The sequence below is a fragment of the Rhamphochromis sp. 'chilingali' genome, assembly GCF_963969265.1.
Source record: "Rhamphochromis sp. 'chilingali' genome assembly, chromosome: 22".
In the NCBI taxonomy this organism is placed as follows: domain Eukaryota; kingdom Metazoa; phylum Chordata; class Actinopteri; order Cichliformes; family Cichlidae; genus Rhamphochromis; species Rhamphochromis sp. 'chilingali'.
This window is the reverse complement of record NC_137950.1, coordinates 18,843,138-18,857,302: the sequence shown is the minus strand read 5'-3', so window position 1 is coordinate 18,857,302 and position 14,165 is coordinate 18,843,138. Positions and strand designations below refer to the sequence as shown.

At 41.7% G+C, this 14,165-nt stretch overlaps 1 protein-coding gene across 1 annotated transcript; it reads left to right on the top strand.

Annotated features, from left to right (window-relative positions):
• Positions 1-986: 986 nt before the first annotated feature.
• Positions 987-6,273, top strand: LOC308390960 (C1q-related factor-like). Its single transcript, XM_080873352.1, has 2 exons — positions 987-1,919; positions 5,193-6,273. The coding sequence occupies exons 1-2, from the start codon at positions 1,272-1,274 to the stop codon at positions 5,370-5,372; spliced, it is 828 nt and encodes a 275-aa protein (XP_080729478.1). The 5' UTR covers positions 987-1,271; the 3' UTR covers positions 5,373-6,273.
• The last annotated feature ends 7,892 nt before the right edge of the window (positions 6,274-14,165 follow it).

Genomic DNA, 14,165 nt, shown 5'->3' with positions numbered 1-14,165 from the left:
ATGGCCAAAATCTGTTTTCCTGTAGGGTGACTGTGCTCAGCTTTAGAGAAGGAATGAGACATCTGGAGGGAGATTAGAGCAGAGCTGCTACTTTGCATTAAAGCAGCCAGCATTGATGGACTGAAGAGTCTTTGGAGTTTTTTAGGGTCCATTCAACTAGAAGAACATTACAGAGTATGATATAGTATTCAGAAATTGCATCCCTGCATAGCTACATCTCTACTCAGGGAACACCTCTGGATTGCCTCAGAGGAGGTGAAAAACAAAGCTGGTGGGAAAGACCTGTGGATTATTAGAAGAATCAGGAGAGTGCTGCTCAAATCACAAAGACATACACAGTAGGGGGGAAAGGATGATCTCCTTTTAATGTCAGAGCTGATGCAGACTTCAATGCAATGATTTTGCTGTCAAAGTACATATGTCATTTTTCTCTACTTATGTCTGTTGAAGCGATGCTGCCAAAGCTCTAGGCTTCAGTAATTACATTTAAGAGTCAAAACTCACTACAGCTAATAGAAATTTTAAGGCTAATCTTAAAACAGAACAAATTTATTTACTTACAAGATTCTGAACCTTATGTTTTAAAATTAGTCTGAAGGTCGACTGAATACAGGTACCTGGAATTAGTCCATTATGGAAGAGCTCCAACTGATTGCACTGGATTTAAAATGAGAAAAAACACCTGTGCACAAACTCTGTGCCAATAATTTGATATCACTTTCACACCTGGTGGATAGAAATGTCAGCGGTAACTCATAAATTTTCTTATTTTAATTTTTCAAGCAAAACGTATTTCTCTTTATGATGATATGTTCTTGTTCTGTATACATCCCACAGCTTTTTCCTGTCTTCTCTGGCTTTACACATCTGCCAGTTGGAAAGTGCCCTCCCCAGCCCCGACTCAAATGGTGGCTCACTCTCTCCACCCCTCTCTTCTCTTTTTTTCCCCTCTCAAGCTGTCTCACTCTCTCCCTCCGCCTCTCCTCTTACTCTCTCTCCTGACTCTCTCAGTCTCTCTCTTCACTTGAACACTTTGGTCCCTTGCTCCTCTCCCTCTCCCTTACTCCTACACAGCTCTGTCACACACTTATTCCGGCTCTCCCTGGGCACCATCTCCACTATCGGGGATCCTCATTGCATCTGCGTTTTGCCAGGTGGACGCACTCCCCGCAGTCACCATTTCCACCCCGGAGAGTTCCACGCTGGCAGCGCAGCCCCTTCCCAGGCTGAGCATCGGGCGGAAGACCCTGGTGGCAGCTGCTGTGGGGGTCATGCTGGTCCTGGTTCTGGTCGTCCTCATCCCTGTGTTGGTCAGCTCTGTTGGCACAGGTGGTATAGATGACAGCACGAGCCACTACGAGATGCTGGGCACCTGCCGCATGGTTTGTGACCCATTTCCCAGCACGGGCACCACGGGCCAAGGTGTGCACACAGGCACAGATACAGCACCTACAGTCTTACAGGTGGAAAACGAGGACGATCTGAGTGATCACAGCATCGGTCCACCGCTGCCCACGTACAGTGCTCACGGCCCACAAGGGAAACCAGGACGTTCCGGCAAGCCCGGACCCCCGGGTCCACCCGGAGAGCCAGGACCACCAGGACCTAAAGGACCACCCGGAGATGCTGTGGACATTGTACGGACAGGGATCCTAGGTTTAGGGGGTAAAGGGGCAGTTAGTACAACTACATACAATACCACTCCTCGGGTGGCATTTTATGCAGGACTACGAAACCCTCAAGAAGGTTATGATATACTGCGCTTTGACGACGTGGTGACTAACATTGGTGGTAACTATGAAGGCGCGACGGGCAAATTCACCTGTAAGATCCCTGGCACCTACTTTTTCATCTACAATGTGCTGATGAGGGGAGGAGACGGCACTAGCATGTGGGCTGACCTGATCAAAAATGGCCTGGTGGGTATGCCTTTGAATTTATCACCTTGTGTTTAAAGCCCCAACTAATAATTTAAAAATGTGTAAAGGTAAAATTTGTAAAAGAAAAGTATTATTACTGGGATGAACGCACATCAAAATACTCAAGGAAGAGTGTTACCAGTATGCTGGCAGACTAAATTGAGTAGTCGAGCATTCATGTGTATAGTGATTTAGCTCTGATTTAGTCTGGTGTTACAGTCCAGTATAATGACAACACATAGTGGCATGTTGCCAGATTGTGTATCTGTGATTATTACACATCCAATGATGTACAAGCTGAAGTGAGTGGAAGGAAGACAGCACTATCTCCACTCTGCACACTTCAAAACACAGCCCGGGGTAGTGGCTAGTTCAAAGCTGGTGCCCTTTGAAATACAACAAACTTCATGGATGCAATGATGTGCTGGTAAACGTTATCAGACAGCCCGTCAGGCGAATGCGTTTCAGTATCCAGTGATGATATTTGCTATATTCATGGCTAATTTTGTAATATCTTTAAGGCCCCTGGGTGATGACACCTTGCACATCTGAACCTTAAAACTTTACTGCCAACACCACATCCAGACTGCAGCAGGCTGCACTTAAGGTGGATGCAATAACACAAGTACATCTACATCACAACATACTTCACCACAACATCAATTTTAGTATCGATTCTTTAAAAGAAGTGTAGATTCAGATTTGTTTCCATACTTTTGATGCAGGACATCAAATGCACTTTCAGATGAATACAAACTACACCACAATAAAAACCTTTTGTGGCTATAATGGTTTGTATTATAACCAGAAAAGGTGTTTTTTTCACAAGGAAAAAAGAACCCGAGACAACAAAACCACACCTGATGAACATACTGTAACCACAGTTTCAGTGCAAACAGATGCAAACAGATATTTTAAGTTTCACAAATACTGCAGTGAAGGGCTTCTACTCCTTCATATCTGCTTTCTTTAGTGGTGATTGGAAAAGAGACAGAAATTTAACATTTAACACATTTTATATACTCAGATAAACCCTAACCTGCTTATGTACATGAATTCTATAAATGTCTATGCTTATGGCTGCACCACGCTCACCACACAGCCAGTCAAAGTCTGTATGTGGTGTACTCTGTTTCAAGAGAACAACAGTAATCATATAAACATGGATTTGATTAAAGCAGCTGTAAAACAACCTATGTGAACCAGTTTGAAGACAGAGAAGCTATTCCTGCCATCAACGACACTAAAATATGATTGCTCATTGAGCTGGGGCTCAATAGGACATTTGGTATATCACTGTGGAATTAAAAACAAAAAGTCAATGACAGAAATTAACAATTAACGAATTATTTAGTACTACCTGCTACTTATTAGGCAAAAAGGAGGCACTTTCTTTTATCCATTATATTTAACATGAGATATGGTAATAAGCTGCTGTAAAATAAAATGCCAGTCAGTTGTAGACACCGTGCTGCTGCTACAGTGTAGCAGAGGGTGGAAGCCAAGAGAATTTATGCTGCATTGCTCACATGTATCAGAAATCCATCATCATGCTGTCATGCTGTCGCTCAACATTTTTCAGAGTCCCACAGCCACAAGACATACAACTCTGGTTCCAAAAAAAGCATAAAAACATTTATCCTTGTTTGACCTTTGATATCAGAAACAGGTTTTTAAAAAGTTGGAGCAGGGGCATGTTTATCAGTCTGGGAAGGTTCTCAGTCGTCCAGGTCATCGTAGTTTAAGGAGCTTGGAAAGAAAAGCGTCTGGACTGCTTTAAATTTTCTTGAAGATGTTTCACTTCTCATCAGAGAAGCTTCTTCAGTTCTAAGAGCAGTTGGTGGAGAGTCCCAGATTTTAAGCCCTATGGGAGTGTCCCCAAGAGGGTCATGGACCCCCTATTTATCCTCTACCTCAGGGGTCTCCAACTCCAGGCCTCGAGGGCCGGTGTCCTGCAGGTTTTAGATGTGTCCTTGATCCAACACAGCTGATTCAAATGGCTAAATTACCTCCTGAACATGTCTTGTAGTTCTCCAGAGGCTGGTAATGAAGTGTGTTGACCCAGGGTGATTCTTAAAACCTGCAAGAAGAAGCCTGGAGTTGGAGACCCCTACTCTACCTAATCACACAAGCCAAGGTGTGGGTCACAATCAGCCAAGGTTTCGGGTGAGCCCATTTTGAAACCTAGCCCCACCTTATCATGTGATTTACTGAAGTCAAAAGCCCCAGGATAGGAGTGGGTGTTAAGGTGTTTTGAAAGGGATCTCAAAACTGGATTATAGATGGCAGACAGATCTGTTGAAAGATGGTCATTCACAGTGGACATACTTTCTTTGACTCCTCTTTCAAACTATCTGTCTTCTCTTTCCAAAATGTGAACATTGGCATCCTCAAAAGAGTGACCGTTGTCCTTTAGATGTATCTAAAGCACCTTTTTTTAAAGCTAAGTGACAGAAGGCATTTATGTCCACTGTGAACGACTATTACTGTAAAAATACTTCAAAAATACAATATCACCAGTTTCATGTTCTTATGGCTTTAACTGAATTTAAAACTTTCTACCACAATCTGGTTGAAGCAAGAATTACACTTGTTTAGCTCGTCTGGTGAAGTTGGAGCGTAACAGCCAATCTGGCAACCCAGCTCATTACACATTAGCTAAAGCTTAGGAGGGATCTGTCCTTGAGGGGCTAAGTGTACAAGCAGTTTCTATTTTTTTTTTTAAAACCACAGACATGCAACGAGATTTGGGTGTGTTGCTCTATATCGCAGTAATTACCTCTCTTCACCCAGTGACACTTATGTTCGGGAAAACATGACATTTTCAGTGCACCACTCAGAAAAAGGTGGATGCAAGAGAAGAACTCGAGACAAAGGGATAGTACGCACTGCCATCCTTCCTCAGAGGCAGGCTGACTCAACCCTGACCCTCTCAGCTGAGTCATAAGAGAAGAACAAGATATTCACCACAGGGATAAAGCTTACACAAGTCAGTCTCAAAAAAACCCCTCTTCTATTAAAAAAAAGTCCACATATAAATATAAACATAATCAGAGCAGTAACATGCCAGGCTATAAAACAGGAAGTCATTTGATATTTAAAAAATAAAAGCATTTTTTTCAATACCTTCATCAACTTTAGTCATGTCATCTTAAGGGATTTTATTAGTTAGAACTTATGACATTCAATTAAAATTACTAAAACATTCTTAAGCATTTATATTTCTTCACTTCCTCTTTCCTCGGTTCTGTGCGTGTGTGTGTCATATTCCAGGTCAGGGCCAGCGCCATTGCCCAGGACCAGGACCAGAGTTATGACTATGCCAGCAACAGTGTCATACTTCATCTGGATGCAGGTGATGAAGTTTTCATAAAGCTGGATGGGGGAAAGGCTCATGGGGGCAACAGCAACAAGTACAGCACCTTCTCAGGGTTTATTCTCTATGCCGACTGAAGACTGGACGGGACGAGGGGTGAAAGGTCACAGCCAGCAGACGATCACTTTCTGATGTGGAGTAAGGTTAATGTTACCCACAGCCACTGATCCACAGCTAGATATTTAAGATCAGCATTAATACGGTAATAATAGCTGTGGATTTGTGGCTGTCGGTTAACTGTCATGCCCACATGCCATTGTATACAGGGTGCCTATGCTTCTATTCTGATGGACACGAGCAACGTAACGGTGTCAGTCACTGCCATGTGTCATATTGAGATACGGTAACAACTCTGACAGTGCAGAAGCTTTGCCATCATTTTTGAGCTGTCATTTAAAATTTAAGTCTGAAAATCCCACAGTCGTGGTGACTACAGTGTTTGTAAATGTGCTGTTTGGATTTATGTTGCGATTTTTTTTCTTTCTCATGCTCTTTGTATTATACAGTGTTGTGCATCAGTGACTGACGAATCATATGTTGTCACAAGAAATGATAATTTGTCATAAACTGGATGCCACAATGAGATTTTGGTGCTTGAAAGGCCGCCAGTGTCACAAAATGTATCGTGTCGCATATCATATCAGCTCATCATATTTAATGTTAGTGTATAAAATGTAAATTTGATATTGAATCTTAATGTCTGAACACAGGAAGAGTAGTTTCAGCACTGCACACACTGTATTTCCTATTGTGTGTCCTTAAAAACAGCTAAACTGTTAATAGATAGTTGTACAATTTTACCACGTAGCGGTTAAAGTGCTTGCTCGTAAAGCTTTATTTCATTAATTCATGCATGCAACGACTGCTAAAATGTTAAAAAATAGCGACTTTAAACAAATTTTAAATAGCTACATGTAGGAAGCATTTACCCCTGTTGCTTTTCATTTTAATGTCCATGGTTTTTCATTAAAAGTTCAATTTCTTTTGCATTTCCTCACATATTATGTGGTTAATATCACTCAGCTCATCTACTTTTTGATAAGCCGTTCTGATCTCTCCCTTTTCGGCGAAACCAGCCTTTATTCTTCCAAATGTTAGACACAAGAGAGCCACGCAAGCGCAGCGAGAGGCAATCAATGCAGAGACGATCACTGTGGGGGAAAGTAGGGGGAATCACAGCTGTGTTAAATGCCAAATGAAACAGGAGATGATTGTGTTTCACAATCAAAGGAGGGATGCGTTTCTTCCTCTAATGGGTGTGGAGACGCTGAGATATGGCGGGAAAGAAAAAACAGACAGGGTGACGGGTGTTAGAACGTATCATGACAAAGCTTAGATCAGCGTCGCGAAGTAATCCAGGGCAAATTAGCCTCTGCTGTGACACAAGTGTCACGGACAAGAAAATAGCTTCGAGGCCCAAACTGTAAAAACCAATACCCTGTTTTCTTTTTGCTTTCTTTTCTGAAGAGCCACTTTGATATTACAAAAGTCGCCTTTGACACGGGCAACAAAACTGCCTCTAGGTTAAGAAGTTTCGAATTTAAGTTTATGGTTGCTTGAAGGAGCTTTACTTAGGAGGAGCTAATGAATGCCTAGCGAGCCAGTGGGTGCCGTGTTTCTCGGTTCCTACCCAGGCAGCACCATTTAGCCTAAACCAAAAGGTTCTACCTGGGACTATCACCCACTGTGATGATACGGTAAGGCTGTGATAGGCTTCTTTGCCTCCAGAATATCCTCTCTGATTGGTATGATAGCATGGCTTTGATTAAAATGATTGCCACACTGAGTTGTGTTTTCCTAAGCCAGGAAGCTCTCTGGGCTTAACTTAAGCGTGTCTTAAGACGAGAAAATTCCTCCAGACACAATTAGGACTGAAGGTCCATACATAAGCAGAGGTCACCCAAGCCATGGGGCAGTTGAGCACTAGCTCAGGCTGTTTTCTTCTTGCAGGGTGCATGAGCACGCAGTCAAATTAGAGACTTCATGTCACAATGTCAAAGACAAACGCCCCCGGTCTGCGAGAAACAGCTTTCACTGCTAAAACCATCAGAACTGAGCGCTGCAACATCTGTACTTTCCTGACATCCTCGGAGGAAAAGAACAAACTCACAGAAACCATTTTACATAGAAACGCTTAAGAGAGCACAAAAATGGCATTGAACTGAAGGTTCAGCAGCATTTGTTGCTTCAACATGAGCAAAGAGAGCAAAAGGGGGGAAATGCACCTGAGAACGCTGGCAGGCGGTTTGTTTCTGCTCACTCTTTTGTTCCCAGAACCTAAGTGAAGGTATCATGTTGGCAAATAGAACAAAGTGTTGCGTCATACTGAATGGATATAAATGAATGTCTTGTTTGGCTAGACTCCCATGCTCTTTTAAGCCATTTATTGAGGTCACAGTCTCTCGCTGGCAACCAGAATCATCTGGAAACCTCCGCAGCGTCTCTACAGCATCCTCATCTTACAAATGAATGATCTTCTTTCCAGCTTCTGCGATTTTCCAAGAACCACAGATGTGCTCTTCAAGGGGTTTTTAATGGTGGTTTTACCTGAACAAGACACCGACATGTAAGAGAAGAATAGAACAAGGACACTCGGGGAGCCGGTGTTGTAATTCTGTAAATCTGGACTATACACACAGTTTAAATCTTAGACTCGCATTTCATCTCACGCTCTCCCGAACTTTCAGCAGGTCCGAGGTTTGAAAGATAAGCACTGCGCTGAGAAGTGCTTTAAGCTGCTTTTTGTTGACGCGAGCCTCGCCTCTTGGACTAGGCTGTGGGGATATTTTGAGAGTCTTTTATTATTTTTTTTACTGTGGCTGTTTAATCGCTAAGAAGTAGAAGGATTTTAAAGATTACGTTTCTGCTACAGACTTGTTTTAATTTAGGTAATCTTTAGCCTATGCAAACGTAACTGTAGGAAACGTTTGATTCATTTACTCAGCCCGACTCCCTATCAGTAAACTGACATGGCTTCAACGTGACATTTGCAGGGGCCAGTTGGTGAGGCATATCAGGCTGCTGCAGCGTGCGTGTGCATGTTTCTGGGATCATTTGTGTGTGTGTGTGTGTGTGTGTGTGTGTGTGTGTGTGTGTGTGTGTGTGTGTGTGTGTGTGTGTGTGTGTGTGTGTGTATCCTTGCATGTGTTTTTAAGTCTCCGTGAGACAGGACAATGCTAGGCTTGGAGAAAAGTGCCTCCTCTGAAATGTTTGAAGTGACATTAATGAGCCCTTGGTGTTGTTATCTTGAACATCCTCACTTATCTCACTGGGGGACAACCAAATTTAAATGTTGAGCTAAATTGCCTTTTATTCTCCTGTGCACTTCCTCCCACACCAATGTGCCCACACTGACGTGTTGTGCGAGTGGCACACAAAAAAAATCTTAGGTATTTGTATTATTTGGGTTTAACAAAGTAGTTTTAAAAATCTACACTTCACCGAACAAGTTGCACACAATAAGGGTTCTCAAAAGAGAAAAAGACCATAACACGGGCTGTTATCTTACTTTTGCAGTATCTATACAAGTACAGAAGAAGTACGCTTTCTAACAATGTGTTACTTTTCATTTCCTTTCAGCTCAAAAAGCATTTTTCCTCAGAAAGCACCATTATAAACTATTCACAGGGCACCACCGACCGTAAACAAGATTGCTTTTCGCTCTTTTTTTTTTCTTGTTTCATTTGCAGTGTGCTGCTCAATGTGAAAGCAAGCCTGGACGATAGAAAGCTTTCTTGGCTTTGGCACCAGGAGGGTGGGTGCTATCGTTGTGTCCAAAATCCAGTTCTATTTTTGCTTGCAGAATGTTTTCAAGCTTTCAGTAACAACCCGATGGTTATCCGGTAAAAACTCTTTCTGTGTAAACCCTCTGAGTTTAGCACCACACAGGCCAGACACCGGTGGCAATTAAGACGTGTCACTAGGTAAGTAAACAGCGTGGGCTGTGCCACATGTCCATCCATGTAACAGCAATGGAGACACGCCATTAAAAACCAAAAATGTCAGCCTCCTGGTGCAGGAGAAGGAAATGTCATGGCCTCATCAATGTCAAGTTCGGCTTTACAGTCATGTGGGTAAGAAGTTCAATAAAATTCGCGTGATCTGGCACTTTTTGCCTTAAAACAAAGAGAACGCATCACAGACCTAAAAAGAAGATGAGGATTATATTGCTCGATCAGCCTTGAAGTAACCTGACTGCATGTGGAGAGCAGCTGTCATTGAGAAGGGTGGCATGAGATGGTGCGAGTTGACAACAACAAAAGTGACATATTTCACAAACAGCGAAAAAACAGCAGTGTATAATCAGCACAAAAATTTACAAGATATAATTCTGGGAAAGATTAAAATCTGCCTGCAGCTGGGCTAAAAAATGGGTGTCTCTTCGATCCTGTCTCGCTGTCTGTCAATAACCACTGACACTGAACAGAGTCTCGCCAGCTGCTCTGCCATCCTCTCCAGATGTGTGAACTCAAGGGTCACCACAAGCTTGTACATATCACACTGGATACTAAAAATAAACAGGAAAGGCTACTTGTACACTAGCTGCACTCCTCTCTTCGGGCTACAAAAAATACAGCAAAGTTCTTGCACATCTTTGGAATATAGCAAAAAGAGTTTGCAAACATGCCAGAATCATTGCTTCTTCATGCAGCTGCCTGCATGCTTATGGAGAAATAACATGACAACTCAGTAAAGAGAATGTCCTCAAAGACAAAAAGAAAAAAAAGACAAAAGGCACGATAACAAGAAAGCAGATGACGGTGATTGAGCTTTGTGAGACCTTTAATTTTGCTTTTGTTGTGAAAAGAACAATGTCCTCATCAGTTCCTGCTACTCTTCCATCACTTTTCTCAGGTTTGTGGTAGAAACTGTCTGAGAGCAAACATGCAAACTCTCCCTCAGCAGTGTTTATGACATGCAAACAACTGAAAAAAATAAAATAACTAATATAAATTGTAATAAAAAATATGCAATAGAGGCTCAAAATGAGGAAAAAATACTTATTTTTGAACTGCATGGACACGGACGTTGCATAGATTTCTATGTATGGAATAGTCTGTATATAAAGGATGGACTTGGCTTTCATGTCTGAATAGTGAAACCACTTTTGAAGTGTCTTAACCCTCTGGGGTCGACGGACGCGCCGGCGCGTCAAAATCACATGACCAATTTAAGACGACACAGCTACAAGATGCAGCGACACAGAGTCTCCATTTCAAGCTGGGTCGAAAGTGCGGACTTCAAACTATATACCAGTTTTTGAATTGTGTCGATGGGCAATGTAAAACCAGAGTTATGATAAAAAATACACGCAATGTTTTTTTCTGAACAAAACAGTGGTGTTTACAACGGTAAAAACGGCGTTTTCTACAGACAGCGCTAGCAAACATTCTCCGCTTGTGAGTGAAAAAAGAAAAAGAAAAAACACTGCTTCCCTATTGGTGTTAAAGTTTACCATGTCAGCCAATCAAAAAACTGATATGGCAACATGTGGCACTTGGTTGTTTAGGGAGAAGGGGACGTTTTAAGGAGTGACACCCGTGACGGAAAACGGGCGAGCGAAAGAAAGAGAGAGAGAGAGTTTTCATATGTGAGACATTAGTGACGTTTAGCGTGTTTGGAGGCTGTAGTTAGTGTGTTGTGCAGTTATTGTTTTGTTTTGTGTGTCAGTTATACTGCTGAATGTCAAAAAAGCCGTCAAAGGCAGATTCCAGTGTAAACGCTGTTCCCACGTGGAAAACAGGACTGATCCACCTCCTGCTGTCAGACCTGCAGGGTTTAGGCCTTTGGTGTTCTCCTGTCTTATACTGAACAGAAACTATTTTTTTTGGACTGGCACAAATAATTTGTGTGCCTTCTTATTTGATGCAGAACACCTGATTGTTCTGTAATTTGATTTAATTGGTTATATAAAAAACCCCTGAGGCCTTGGCTGCATTTTTAGGTAATAAATAGTACCATATAACTTTGTTGTTTGCAAAATTTGTGCAAAAGTTTTTGGAAATGTACCATTTCTATTTGCATTTCAAGTTATGAAAATGATTCATTAGACATGTTTGTGAGTTCTACAGTAAAAAAAACTTTTTTCTACTCAGATTTTGAATTTTTTGTCTGAATCTAGATCAATTGTTCTAATATAGTTTGCCAAAATGAACAAATAACTCAAATTTCAGATATTTGAGGTCGTGCTGAAAATAATGATACCAAACAAGGCAAGATAAACAGTTTTTAAAGGTTAAAGATAGAGGTAAAATCAAAAGTAGTCAAAAACGGCCAATTATACCCTGGATCCAAGAGGGATAAAGAACAGATGTATGGAAGTCTTTGAGAAAATAACCCTTCAGTACACTTCATCTAAAACATAAGATTTTCCTAATAAGATGGTTTCAAAGTTTCTTACTAAACACAGCATAATGTTCACTTTGCATATTATGGCCTCCATTAGTGTGCAGAACGACAGCAAATGAGGGTTCGCTTCACAGTGAATCCCCATTATTAACACACAAGCACGTGACACCTATAACTCTACTCTACTGCAGACTTGAGTCTTTAATAGAGGGTTGAGGGTTGCAGTCTGCCTGAGACTCCTTCATGTCTTTCCACTGTTCCATCTAACAAATATAATAAACACAAATACATTTAAAAAAAAAAGAAGCTGTGGCGGTAAAATGATCTGCTTGAGGCTTCAGAATTTGGACTCTGAAAACCAGTGGGTGGTTTTGGCAACGGCCACAACATCCTTTCCATGTCCAATGCTGAGAAAGTTGGGACGCTGTGTAAAATTTGTTACATAATTGTAAATTTAAATTCAAACAGGATGCAATGTTTTGCAAATGTCATATACTCATATTTTATTCACAATAGAACATATTGAACGTATATGAAAATAAATGTACCATTTAGAGTAAAATATGAGTTTATTTTGAATTTAATGGCAGCAACACAACTAAAAGAAAGATGGGAAACGGCAACAAAGGTCTGGAAAAACGAGTCTTCCTCACAAGAAACAGCTAGAGGGACACTTTGCAACTAATTAAGTCAACTGGCAACAGGTCAGAAACATGACTGGGTGTAAAAAAAGAAAACTGAAAAAATGGGGAAATTTTTTTGAATAGTCAAAATTCATAGTTTTTTCTCAAAATTAAGAATTTCACAAACACAGATGTGACTATAAAATAGCTTTTCAGAATCACAATATGGCTAGAATAAATAATAACAATGTGCAATGTTACTTAACTTATAAGAAAGTGGTAAGCGGGATAAAAAAGCATAACGCAGGATGGAGGACGGACAGAGAGTGCATGCACAGAATCATCATGTTGCATTATAGTAGATTTGTATATATGGATGAAACCCCTCGTGCCAGTAATTCGTGGCGAGAACGTGACAACATGCAAAGCTTCCCCCGCTTCCCCCATCGTCATGCTTGATGTAAGGACTGTCCGCTGTGTCAGTGACTCAATACCAACGGCCTTGTTCCCTCATGGCCCTGACTGAGCCAGGCTAACGCGCAGGGACAGGTTGAGTCATGTGGCTGGAGACGCTCCGCTGGCGTGTTGCCTGTCTCTTCACCTCACCGCAATCTCGTGGATGCAGCCTGACAACAGGCTGCGTAAGCGCTGCGAGTGGGCCTTTCCTCAATATGACACTAGATGCCAGGGTTCAAGAACACTGCAGCCGTTACGGTTTCTCAGGCCAGTTCTTTCTACCCGTTGGTGTCGAACTACATTTGCGGCTTTTGCAGTTAAGCAAGAGTGGAAGCAGCACTGGCTTTGTGGGTTTCCCAGATTCACTTTTTTGTCACGCTGCATTTTATCATCATCAAATCATCAGTTGATTCTTGGTATAGTTTTAAAAGGAAAATCTATTTATGATGTTTGATGTCATGTTCCAAGGATATTTATTGCTGTTTTTGGTTTCTCCTGCTTTCAGTGTTAGCCCTTCTCGCTCTCTCTGTGTTAGTTATTTGCCTCCTGTTTTTCTTTGTGCATTTCTTTTCTCATGTCTCACTTTGGTTTTACTTCCAGGTTTTGTTCTGTTCCCTCCTTTATGAAAATCTGACTTGATTAGTTTTTTCTGCGACTGATTGTTTCCACACCTTCTTCTCACCTGACCACCAATCACCCCTTTGTATGCGCACAAAATCCTTTGGCTTCTGCAGTTTTATTTCTTTTGAGATTTTATTTATTTAGCCTGCCTGAGTAGTCTGCTTTTAGCATTATTTTTCCAGAAGCCATATCACAGAGAGCTTGAAAGAAATTACAATATTTTTCCCTTGATTCATAACACCGCTAACAACAGTTTCCTTCTGCCTGGCAGCTCCGTATCCAACATCTTCTGTCCAGTATAGCCGCTACCTCTCCTCCGCACATGTCAACATCATCTCAGCCTTGCCTCTTTAACTTTGTCTCCAAACTGATCAACCTGAGCCGTCCCTTTGATACGTATTTATCTTCTCCATCCTTCACGCTTCCTGTCTTTTTATTAGTACCATTGCCTCCAAACCAAACATCATAACAGGTCTTACTACCGCCTTGTAAAGCTCGTCTCCACCCACTCCACCCTGCGCTCTCTTGCAGACTCTCTGTTGCTTTGGATGATTGACTTCAGGTACTTACACTCATCCACCTTCAGTACCTCATCTCTCGCAGCTTCACTGCTACACCCGTCTCTCTCTCATTCACACGCGTATTTTGTCTTGCTTCTAAAAATATAGATGAGCATATAACAGCATCATAACAATGACTGCCAAGGATGTTACTGAACCTGTTCTTCTGAAACCTGTCAGGTATTTAGTCCAAGAAATTCATTTAGTTTTTAAATTGCTTTCAGCTTTCAGTCCCAGTTTGGTGGGGGAAGCAAACTGCTTG

Bases quoted from the DNA above. Each gene is read 5' to 3' on its own strand.
- LOC308390960 (XM_080873352.1), top strand. From the start codon at position 1,272: ATGCTGGTCCTGGTTCTGGTCGTCCTCATCCCTGTGTTGGTCAGCTCT. The intron at 1,920-5,192 runs GTGGGTATGCCT...GTCATATTCCAG, and splicing joins ACCTGATCAAAAATGGCCTG to GTCAGGGCCAGCGCCATTGC.